Here is a 12429-nt window from a genome sequence, read left to right as displayed (position 1 = left end):
CTTCTTCGCTTGGTACTTTTTTTATTCAGAAAATTATATACTTTTTTTTTTTTGTCGAATGTGCATTACCTTATTCTGGAGATGGGCCTGGCAGAATGCTGTAAATCCACTTCTAGTTTCAAGAGATAAAATTATGTCGCCCTCCTTGCACAAATACTGGGGCTTATGAAAAAATTTGTTAAGATAGAAAATAAATAGGCAATGCTTTTCTTATATAATGCGAAAATTTCCTAGTCTAAGCACAGACAAGATAAAAGCGAGGATTTTCTAAGACATTAATACAGGATTCTAATATCTTACGTTGGAGTGTACTGCGTGGACTTCATTCCTTAAATATAGTAAAAATGTTCCGGGAAACGATAATTAAAAACCTAAGTATGTAATGTGTGCAGCAGAGTGGACTACCTAAACAGTCATCTTGACAAATTGTCAGAGAATTTTAGGTTCTATAAATTCTAGAAAACTACACATAGAAAATAAAATTTTGTTTCTAGTCCTCTGCAACAACAACAAAATTAGAAAATAAAAGCTCTTACCACTGTAAGTAGCTGATGTCACGCATCTTTGTCTAATTCTTGCTACTTACTGTAGTAATTCTTTCTTCTTATTTCAGTTAGGATTAGAGACATGAACCACTAACCGTAGTAAGAGATTTTATTTTTTGAATTTTGAGTTGTGTCGTTATTATATAGAAACGTCGATATGTAATCACTGAATTTTCCTTTCATAAATTTGTTTACCAATTTCAATTAAATAATTTAAAGTGAATAAAATCAAGAAGAAAGGCGAATGCTCAGCGAAGAACAAATCGAAAAAGTTGCCTAAAATGGTTATAAGGCCCACAAATGGCATGATAAAAAATAACCACAACCACAAGCACACATTTTTTGAATTAAGCGTAATGGCAGGGAAAATCTGTACCGGCGAATGTCTTGCTAGAAGGACTAATGGAGCCATTATTAACATCTTTTCAGACGGCTAGGCAACATAGAGAGCCTTAAATGGTAGACAGGTGGCTCTGCTATTTTTCTTGTAAGGGTCATTCCATCTCAAATCGCCCAGGCCGAGGGAAAGTGAATTCAAGTTTGCGCTAAATCTCATATTTACAATTTACCGTTATTCAGCTTAAAGCAAAAACTGGTTCCTTTTAATCACGTATGTATATCTTACGAACCAATTTAAAAATCTTAATATAAAATACGGAAGATGAAAGCCAATGAAATTCTCCATAAACCATATATACATCACTTATCCATAGAACTGATAGTTTCGGACATATTAATTAATCATTCCCGTTTTTTTTTTGTATTTTTCAATGAAAAAATGAAAAAAGTAAAACTTTAACGGAACACAAATTTAAGAAATAACAGGTTCTGTACTAAATTTTTGCATTTGTGCTAAAGCCTGTTCTTCTAAAAAAAAAACGCATGTTACTGATGAAGAAAATCGATGGATAAATAAGAAATAATGTGTAGTGAAATGAAACTGCGCAAAGATTTTTTGTATGATATATGGGCAGAAAAGCGTGTTACTCAGGTATACGTGGCGTATGAGTAACTTTCTTTCCTGCTCATTTGTCATAAAAAAATGTTTGCCTATTTTCATTTAACCACTCATTATTTCTTATTTATCCATCGATTTTGTCTCATCGATTGTGCATTAGTAAAAGCAAATAAAGGCTGTTTATGCAAATAATCGAGCCCGTTTGTCAACCGTATTAGAAACAAACAAAATTTGCGCGTATTTTGTTGTTGCTTCTGGTATCGAAAGTGTCAACACTAATTTTTTTCTTTTAAATCAAAGCGTGCCATTTGAAATACAACAAAAAATAAAAAATAAAAAATTTTATTTAAGAAAAATTAAAATGATTGCAACTTTCTTTCTTAGTAAATTTGTTTAGTTCTCGAAGAATTGATCCATCCTTTGCAAGGCCCAGTAATCAGCGGTTGTGCTGCTGAGTTGGGCGAATGTTCCAAAAGGTGCTACTCAATCCCTTATTTTGTATGGAGAACGGTTTCACATGCAAGAATGCATGAGTAGAAATTTGAAATATCTGATATTTTCCAGACCAAATAATTTAAAAAAATCAAATCAGCTGCTCTACTGATACTACCTGTTCAATGTGCCTTGAACAAAGCAAAAAATTACTCCAGCTGTCTAAATGCACAATTTTGCCATCCTCAGGGCCGATTGTTCAATGTCTGATGAGTACAAATCGATCACATGTTATATGCATGATGTCAGTAACGTCGATAATGGTGTTTAACCGGGAAGTAGTGATAACCAGACATTGAACAACCGGCCTTTAATGATGCAATTTTAATTTGCATTTGTTCTACTACATTCAAATTAACTCTGGTCGTCGTACACCATTTTGGAATCATGTGAAACAGTGACAAGGGTGGTAGACAGCAGAAAAAGTAGAATGGACAAATTATAAATCTTTAAAACATTCACTTTGTGATGGACACCAGGTTATGAGGGCTTTGATGGCAATGAAACGGCTGATAATCTCGCCTCAGCGTTTTTGTGAACCATCCAAGGGATACACGGCAGAGCTTGTAAGAAGGTGGAAGGATTCCCAAAAAACATTTTTGTTAAATCTCAATTTGAGATGCACTTGAGAATCAGTCCTTTTCTCAAATCGTTAATTCTCAAATGCATCTCAAATAACCATTGATAACGTTCTCAAACTAAAAGGCACATATTTAATACGAAATTTTCCTTTATTTTCAAATTGAGAAATGTTAAGTTCTCAACTTTTTCTGAAATGTGACTGTAACGGAACGAAATGAAACCCAGTTACACTTATTGAATTATTTGTATAGTATTGTCATTGACACATGTAAGAGAAACACAGTTTTTATAGGAAAGGAATTTTTATTTATGCAGTTTAACAGTTTATTCAATAGCTTTATTATTCAGTTAGTTTAACAAATAAAAATACGGTTAATATAAAAAATTAGTTGCATGGTTTATTTCAAAATTAAACAAATTGCTAATAACAGCGACCGCGTGGTCGAAGAGCCATTTTGCGACTGATGTAGCAGACTACTGATGGACTTCGATATCTGTGCCATGTTGACACAGATGGAACGGAACGGAGTGCTAAAAAAATTTTTCTCAAATATTTCTCAAACTGTTCTTAAATTGATAAACAATGTTTTTTTTTATTTAAACAATCCTTTGATAGGCGTCTTATTTTAACCAGATATCACAGATAACAAATATGGGTACTCGGAAGTATATGTAGATGTTTGCTATTCGATACACCGAATAAAACCAATGCACCATATTTGTTGGCACTACTGTCGTTATTATTGGTGCTTCACAATTGAAGCAGAGTTACTGGTTCCATCTCGATAAAACGTAAGGTTCCCCGGTGGATCGGGGAACTGGATGCAAAGCACAAAACTGCTAGGCGGCTTTTCAAAAGGCCAAAAGGATCTTTACGAACGATAACCGGGAGACCTAAATCACCTGCTTCAAGTGCATTTCCCAGGCTTTGCGGTGATCTGATGGCCTCTGTCTGCTCGGAACACAGAATGAGAATTATAGCAGGTCTGGTTCGATCTTTGACAGGGACAAAGTACGGTGGGTGATAGAGTCTTTCCAACCCTTCACATCGGTTCGTGATGTCCGTGTTATTTATTCTTAAATCGAGCAACAGGATCCATGACTTATTTAGCTAAATCATACAAATCTCTTGGCCTATCTTCCTTCACTCAAAACTTCATAAAACTTTAGAGAGACTGTTAGACCTCTCTATTAGGGAGAAACTGAACACTTCCACTTCTTTGCATCACACATAATTTGCTTAAGTCAAAAGGAATCAACGGATTCGCGTGAAATTACATCGTCCTTGGGCAATACTCAAGTAAGACCAGAGCCGTGAAAGACTGGCCGCAGGGAAGTGTCCGTTCACCCTTGCTTTGGTCAATTTTTGTGGACGACCTCTTAATCAGACTACATGAGTGTGGTTACGATGTTGTGGGGTACGCAGATGACCTGGCAATTACAGGTTCGGAAAACTTCGGCAGTACTATCTCAAAAGTTGCAGGTGCCAGTAAGGGCCTCAGTATAAATCCTCGAAAGGCTTTTCTTGTACAGTTTACAACAAAGCATAAACCAATGCTTGGTTCGTTCACCCTTGGAGGCACAGTGCTTGAATATTCCGATGAGGTCAAATATCTTTTCAGATAGACAAGTAGCCATCCGGGCCCTTTCAAACAGGATTATGAAATGGGTCTTAGACAGGCCAGACTCCCCGGCTACTCTTTCAATAGAAATGATATTATTTTAGGAAATAGAAATCACAACAGGCTACTTTCTCATTACCTGACTGATCACAACCAATTGCGAACCCACTTACAACGAATATGTGAAGATGATGAAACTGCAGAGCACATTGTCTGTCTCTTCCCGGCTTTGGTCAGACAAATATTGATCCATTTTACAGCTTCAATGGTCAAACCCTTTGTTATAAAGAGTTCGCCTACCAAATGCCCTGCAGATGGGATTCATTAGGGAAGCCGAAGATATCTTGGCCACACTGTGTTAGGGACTCCCTTCGTTTAACTAACCAACAATTTGAGATATAATATTACTAATATTGACAATGTATACTGGCACATTGTTTATAAAAAAATTGTCTAAGAGTAGCTTTGAGGGGTTACAAAACATTAGGTCCCCGCTTTCGTTGGGATTCTACGGTAACTCAAACCCAAATAAATTATTCTGATATACTTCTGACATCTCTTAAGATTCTTTATTGTTGTTAATTTTTATCAACCGACTTCACAAAAAGGAGGAAGGTTATCAGTTCGTCCGAATATTTTTTTTTGTATGAATGTTGCCGCAAAACTTTGGACCACGTTAGCCGATTTCTAATTTTTTTTTTTTAAGGTAAGGTGTTACCGCAGAGGTGGTCCCATTCTAATTTGGTTTAAATCCGATTAACGATAATCTTAAATTTTTATGTGAGAATTAAATTCGGTTTTGTTTTTTGCTTAAAAATTATTTGTTTTCGCTTGCAGATGGTGCAAGAATTGAGCCACGTCGTAACGTGGTCAAGTGGAACACTCGAAATAACAACCGCGACAACTCCTTCGCCAGCGGCAATAATGGCAGCACATCTAACAAATGCGTAACTGCTCCATCAACGACTGCCGGTCGCTCGCCCGCTGAAGATGGTAAAGTTATATTCTATGCGCCACCTGCTGGTGGCTTCAATGCCAGTCAACCTTCCAGCCATACGCCAGCGTTCATGATCAAACAGGAGCCCGTGTTGCCGTCATTTTACCGCGAACGCAGCATCGAGGAGACCGAAGCCGCCCACGATTTACTCTCACTATCGCAAAGTCTACCGCCACTAACACCGCCTTGTGTCGTCACCATCCTGCATCCGGAGTCGTCAACAAACAGCAATCTCAATAGCACAGCGCACCATCAAAACCAGCACCAACACCAAACACAACAAACACCCATCATGCATGAGATATCCAGTGCTTCCAAACAGCAGAGAGCCGTACCACCACCACTCTGTGCTGCAACCATTGCCGCGGATAATTTTACCATATTCACCGTGCAAGATGTCTCGACGCCGCACCACACGCGAGCGGCCCTCGATCAGGGACCGCCAAAAATACGTTATATGTGCAGCGGCAGCAGCAACTCATATGACAGTCATACAGGCGCGAACACACCGGACAATTCCGAAAATTGCTCGCCTCTAACACCACCAAATTCGGATCATTCATCTGACATTGACATCGACATGTCCTCCTCGTCGGATTCGGGGCATTCCAGCTCGAATTATCAAGCAACGCTCAAGTTGTGGATCGATGAGCCATCATCGTACAAAGTGCGGCGTACATCCACAAACTCAATGACAATTGAAGATTCTACGGAGGCTAAAGCAAATCATTCCATCAAACTCGGTCTTAATATATTAGATGGCCGCACCAAGGCTAGCCGCAGCAGCAAGGAACCAATCGAAACGCATACGGCTGGAAGTTTCGACTCCAGCTCCACGGACATCGATTCGTATGTGAAGAAGAAGCGGGGCAGCTACAAGTGCTCCGAATGCGGCAAACAGTACGCCACCTCAAGCAACCTCTCACGTCATAAACAGACGCACCGCTCGCTCGACTCGCAATCAGCGAAGAAATGCAATACTTGCGGCAAGGCTTACGTTTCCATGCCGGCTCTCGCCATGCATCTGCTGACTCACAAACTCTCGCACAGCTGCGACATTTGCGGCAAACTCTTCTCACGACCCTGGCTGTTGCAGGGCCATCTACGCTCACACACCGGCGAGAAACCATACGCTTGCTCACATTGCGGCAAGGCATTCGCCGATCGCTCCAATTTGCGGGCGCACATGCAAACGCACTCGATCGATAAGAACTTCGAATGCAAGCGTTGCCACAAAACATTCGCTCTGAAATCGTACCTAAACAAGCATCTGGAGTCATCATGCCTCAAGGATGTTTTGGGCACCGGGGACGCGACAGACTTGTACGCGGATAATGGCGATGGCGGCGAAGGTGAAGGTGAAGGCGAATCTACGACAGCGCAAAGCAGTGATGACAACGACGAAGATATTGTCGTAGCATAGGCTCGAATAGATCGAAATACATGCATATGTATGTATGTAAGTCTGTAATTGGGAAGGGTTGGACTTTGAAGAGCACAGTAAGATACGAGTAATTTTAACAATTAAAACGAAAATATATTCCACACTTTTACAACAGAAATTGTAATTAAACTTAAAACACGTAAGAATAGTTTTTCTATAGCAAAAAGTTCGATAGTTGAAGAACATACATACCATGCATACATACATAAATACATACAAAAACTGAAAAAAGCAAAAGCTGTACATTTTGCAAAACGCAATGAAAACAATACAAAACCTACCAACTTTAAGTAAAAATCCCATGCAACGAATATTATGGAACATAAGTAGAAATTCTATATATACAAAATTATTACTATTAAAATTATTATGAACAAGATATTATTAGGATTTATTGATAAGAGATTTGAAACGTAAAATGTGTTTTGTTGGCACTTAAGGCAGACGAACATTTGATATAGTAGTCATAGTGAAAATTTAACAACTACAAAGTTAAAGTTGAAAACCAGTGAGTAGTGCAATACACTAAGAGCGAAAAGTACTTATACATACATACATACATACATATAGTTAATTCACAAGTCAACCGAAAACCCTTATATGTAGGCTCAATTAGCTGAGCGAATAGCAAGGCGCTAATTATTTGAGGTTTTGGGTGATCTTCGGCTAAGATCAGAGCCAATATTCACGCATGTTTTATATACACATACATAGTACATATGTGTGTTAGTGAGTATACGTAGGTACTTACATTTGCATACATAAATACATTATTATACAATTTACATACATATATATATACAATATATAATGTAATAGAAAGCATGAGAAGCAGTTGATATTTTTTTAGAGTATTTCATATACATATATTTTAAAGTAAAGCAAAATATTACCAAAAAGGCATGATACAAAATGATATTAAATAAATTAGACTAAACTATTCTTAAAATAATAAATTGCATAAACATAATAGTAATTTACTTAGAATGGCAATTTTACAAATACTGCAATACATATAGCAAAAGCATAACAACATTTTTGAATACCTAAGCAATTTAAACGGATAAGCTCAGCGTAAAACTAAAGGCAAAGGCAAAGGCAAAGTCAGCTTTAAATCGTTTAAACTTACTTTTATTGTTTATCTTGTAAAATTAGCATATGCAAACCGTTTTAAAATTAATTTATTTTTTTCTTGGTTGATAGAATGTTATGAGGTTAGCTTGGTTAAGATTATAATGGATCTCTCGCAAAGACCACAAAGTACTTTTTTACGATTTTTAGTAATTTGCTTATAGACGCACTGAGCTAACTATGACTTCAGAGATTTTAAAGAATATCATTTAATTAAATTTCAGAAGAAGGAAAATTACGGCAAAAAATTTCGGATATTTCCAGAGACAATTCCTGTTGTTCAATTTAAAAAGTATCATTGAATAATGTCGACTTAAACTTAACTATAATTTTTTGTAAGAAGATATTTATCATAACTGTCCTTGGTTCTTGTAAAATCAGAAGTAGACATTTTCAGCTAGATTTTAACTTTTATTGTTTCGAGCAAGAAATAGAAATCATTTCTAAATTTAAATTAATCGACCCTATTATGACTGTCGATACCGACTTCGATGTCATTTTCCCAAATGTGATAGACATTTTATTTTATTATATTATATAGTGTTTATCACAGTGTGCATTTTTAACACTTCATGCCAATTAATCGTAGCGCTTTCGACAGAAGCAATATTTTGATATGAAACAAAATGGCTTTGAAAGCTAATGTAATTGCCTTTCAAGAAAAAATATTGCCATTGAGCCACAATCACTTCTTAACCTTAAAAAAAATGGGTAAACATGAAATTCCCCCTATTCCCCAATCCGCAATTCCAAAAATAATCTGAAAATAAGGAATTTTTTTATTTTCTTATTAATGCTTAAATAATAAAAAGGAAAATCATCGGTAGGTAGCCCAAAATAATAAAAATTAAAATTTTTAAAGTCATGCGGAATAAATCAGGATTCTAATAGCACTTTTGAAAATGCCTTTATTCACAGTCTATAAGAATGTTCAGACAGGCCGATAATCGAGCAATTAGCTAAGCTTTCTCGATTAAGGCGCTTATTGTGCCTGATTTACCATACAAAATTTCAATTCTTAATTGATCGATTGGTTGCTTCTGGTCCTCTTTTAAATTGTACCTAATTTGCGAAAAACCTTTACCTTAGTGTAGATAAATGCACCTAAAAATTTTTATTTGTACACATATATTAAAGAAGAAAAGAGGATATCCTTGAACTTCGGTACAAAATTATATTTTCGAAAAGGTAAATCATTTTTCTCCGAGTTGTTCCTTCTGACGTAATAAAAAGAAATATTCTCTGTCTGTCTAGCGAAATTAACTACAGTTATGTTACTTTGACCACCCTTTTGTATCATTTGTATGCATCACAAAAGAGGGAGGCTATACGACAAGTTACCCACACCAGAAAATGCGTTGAAATGTGAATAACTTTTTAAACTGATTTCCCGAAATACTATTTGACTACGTTCCAAATGTACCTAAAGTAGTGTGTACTTTCAAAGTAAATAAAGGTACGATTGAAGATTGTACCAACTTTTCATCACTGTTGGCAATGCAGCAACTGACTGTGTGTCGAGCAGCTGACTGTGTGTGAACACCAAAAAGCGGTAGCTCAATTAAAAGATTAATTGACTTCATTACATTTCAGTCTGAAATTACTCTTTTTATGCGGATTTGAATTTGTGTAGATTTTTCCAACCGTTTTTCACAGTGGCGATTAGGCTTTTTTTTTTAGAGTTGTGGCTACTTTTTTTCCAGAGTGAATGATATAGAAAGAGTACTTCCACCTGAATTGATATTGGTAGTATACTATCGGGAATATGCTATGCAGTTGTTTAAGGTTAGGACTACGACAAAGACGAGGACGAAAATGAATAGGAAGACAAGTTTGAATACGAAGACGAAGGTGAAGACGAATACTAAAGCTAAGACGAAGACGAATGCGCAGAATTTACCCTTAAGCGCATGAAAATATATCAACTCAAATAACAAAGCAAATTTAGTATTATATCATACATACAAGATTTTTATTATTTTTTAGAATACATGTAATTATTTTTGGGATTTTCTTCTCTGTACTTTTTATAACCCAGTACTATATATGTACGTACTTTTGCTGAAACATTAGAATTTTCTAAGCTTTGCCATTAAAGATATGAGGTATCTTCATACCAATTTGTCTGGTTTACGCTAGCTTTCTAGTCCAAATCTATTAATTTAAGCCAACGTAATTTTCGCTAATTCCAATTCTCGACTCTACTACATACATACATACATACATACATACATAGTACTTACCTAAGTAATCACATTCAATTACTCGAAAATAATAAAATTGAGAGCAAACATTTAGAAACATATCACAAGGACAATACTTAATCATAAATCAAGTATATAATAAAAGCAAAATAAATATAATGTTAATTAAAACTAAATACATATGTACGTATTTCAACTATTTTATAAGTAAACTAAATAAGTTTATTATTTATAAATTTAAAAAAAAACATTTCAATTACACAAAATCAACGAGAATAAAAATTATGTTTAATGAAGTTTCAAATCATATAATAAACATGTACTTTTAGCAACATGTGGATGAACTTGGTTCAAAAATATGTTATGTATGTACATGCACACATGCATATTTACTTATATACAAAGTTAAGCTTATACATTTATTTTGTATTTAAAGCAAAATCATAAACAAATTGAAACTGTGAGCAATTCGAAAAATTCAATGGTGTGGAAAAGTAAACAAAAAAGGAAAACATTAACCAAAATTCAGACACCCAAAAAAAAATTAAGCCGAAAGATATACTTAGAATCGAGAATTGATACCTAGAGCAATAAAAGACATTTGCAAAGCATTCAAGTAAACAGTCATTAAAATTTTAAGTCTTATATAAAAGTATTCTTAGAAGCCGAAATCACTGTAAACTTAATACTTAAATACATATTTATGTATAAATGCACGCATTTTAGCTGTTTGAATGATTAATTGTCAATTAATTAAATGAAATGATTTGATTTTGATTGAAAGCTAAATAGTCTAGTAGATTTTGACAGATCGTAAAGAAACGGTTAACGTTGAATGAGAGAAATCATATTTCATCGCGTTCACAAATGATGATTTGCTTGCCACGAAATATAATTTTTAAATGGACGACAAGAAATCTTTTCATAAAGCAAATATTTATAAGTCAAAACTAGAATGATATTCCAACATACATAGTATACATACTACATACCTATGTGTATGTATGTTTGTAAAATTATATATAAAAGTCTCAATGAAGACGAGGAACATTAAGAGCCTAAATTGAACAACGACTTTTTGAAATTGAGTAACCCAAATTGTATATGAAAAATTAATGCAAAATATAATTTATGAATAGAAGCTATATAGCTTATTAGATATTAAAATTAGACACATATATTTTAGAGCATAAAATTTTAATCAAAGTACTATGCGTACATGAGTATATATGTATACGTATATTCACATACACGAGCATAAATACATATGTAACTTAACGATCGCTTAACTATTTAAGCAAAAGATTTGTTTCTAAGTTCACAGACATTTACATTCATAGCCTCCTACAGTTTCCAAGATCTGCATATGTATGATATGTCTTCCCTACAAAGAGGTAATTAATTTAAAATTTGTAGGTAGTTTGGATGAGATTTTATTCAGGACTAAACCATAGTGCTGAGAGGGCCAGAGCCTCATCTACATATGTACATATTTATATTTATGTATTTGATAGGGACAAAATGGTATTCCAACATTGAACACAACCTTTTATATAGAATAATGGAAAATACCAGGGACCGAGAACAAAAGGTATAATCGAAACTAAATGTCGTTCTCGTAGTTTTGTTGCCAAAAATGCTTTGAAACCTAAACCGAAATGAGAACAAATACTTTGGGAAAGTTTTTAAAAAGAACGAAAGTGAAAACAAAACTGTCGAGAACGTTATCAACGTGAGCCATATAAGAACAAAACCTTGTGCAACGTTCCCAAAGAGAACAATATGCGAGCAATACTTTTGGAGGCATTTCTAAGAGAACAAAATGGGAACAAAAGTGTAAGAAACTTTCTCTCGAATAACCATTTGGGAACTAAAATCTCAGGAAATTTCTGACAGAGACCGTAACGGAAAAATTACAAACAAAATGTGAATGTAACATAAACATTCGCTATCACCTTGATTGTAAATTTTGGTTAAATGTGTACAGTTTTGATCGCTCAGTATTACATTGAAAAAATATGCCTTGCTCTAGAACATAGCTGGGCACACCAACACAGTCTCATTTTGTCATGGTATTAGTGCGTCGCGCTCAGTTATGGTTGCCGCATTTTTTATAAATGTACTAAAAGTGGTATTTTTCGTGCATGGGTATTTTGGCCTATTTTGCTTATACCTATAGTGTAATAATGAACCTTGGAATTTTTTAGTAACTAATACTATTAGTTTATACAACCTTTTGCATAAGAAAAATTTAGTACTTGTATAATTTAAAAAAACTTAAATTAGGAAAACTCATTTGTATAATACCTGGGCTCCGTTTTATTAGAAGCAATTCTTTTATATGCTGACCGGCCAGATGGTTACGGTGTTTAGGTCTTATTTTTTAACCGACTTCCAAAAAAGGAGGAGGTTATCAGTTCGTCGGAATCTTTTTTTTTTTTTTTTTTTATGTAT

The 12429-nt window shown here is 34.9% G+C and overlaps 1 protein-coding gene across 1 annotated transcript in view; it reads left to right on the top strand.

Annotated features, from left to right (window-relative positions):
- LOC118746259 overlaps window positions 1-9711 on the top strand; it is a 29742-nt gene extending 20031 nt beyond the window's left edge. Inside the window, exon 3 of the mRNA XM_036480094.1 lies at window positions 5037-9711. Within this exon, the coding sequence (XP_036335987.1) occupies window positions 5037-6619 (1583 nt within the window). The 3' untranslated portion in view covers window positions 6620-9711. The remainder of the gene's footprint in view (window positions 1-5036) is intronic.
- The last annotated feature ends 2718 nt before the right edge of the window (window positions 9712-12429 follow it).

This window comes from Rhagoletis pomonella, unplaced genomic scaffold, assembly GCF_013731165.1.
Source record: "Rhagoletis pomonella isolate Grant_MI unplaced genomic scaffold, Rhpom_1.0 Rhpom_scaffold_00010, whole genome shotgun sequence".
In the NCBI taxonomy this organism is placed as follows: Eukaryota; Metazoa; Arthropoda; class Insecta; order Diptera; family Tephritidae; genus Rhagoletis; species Rhagoletis pomonella.
This window is presented reverse-complemented; position numbering and strand designations above follow the sequence as displayed.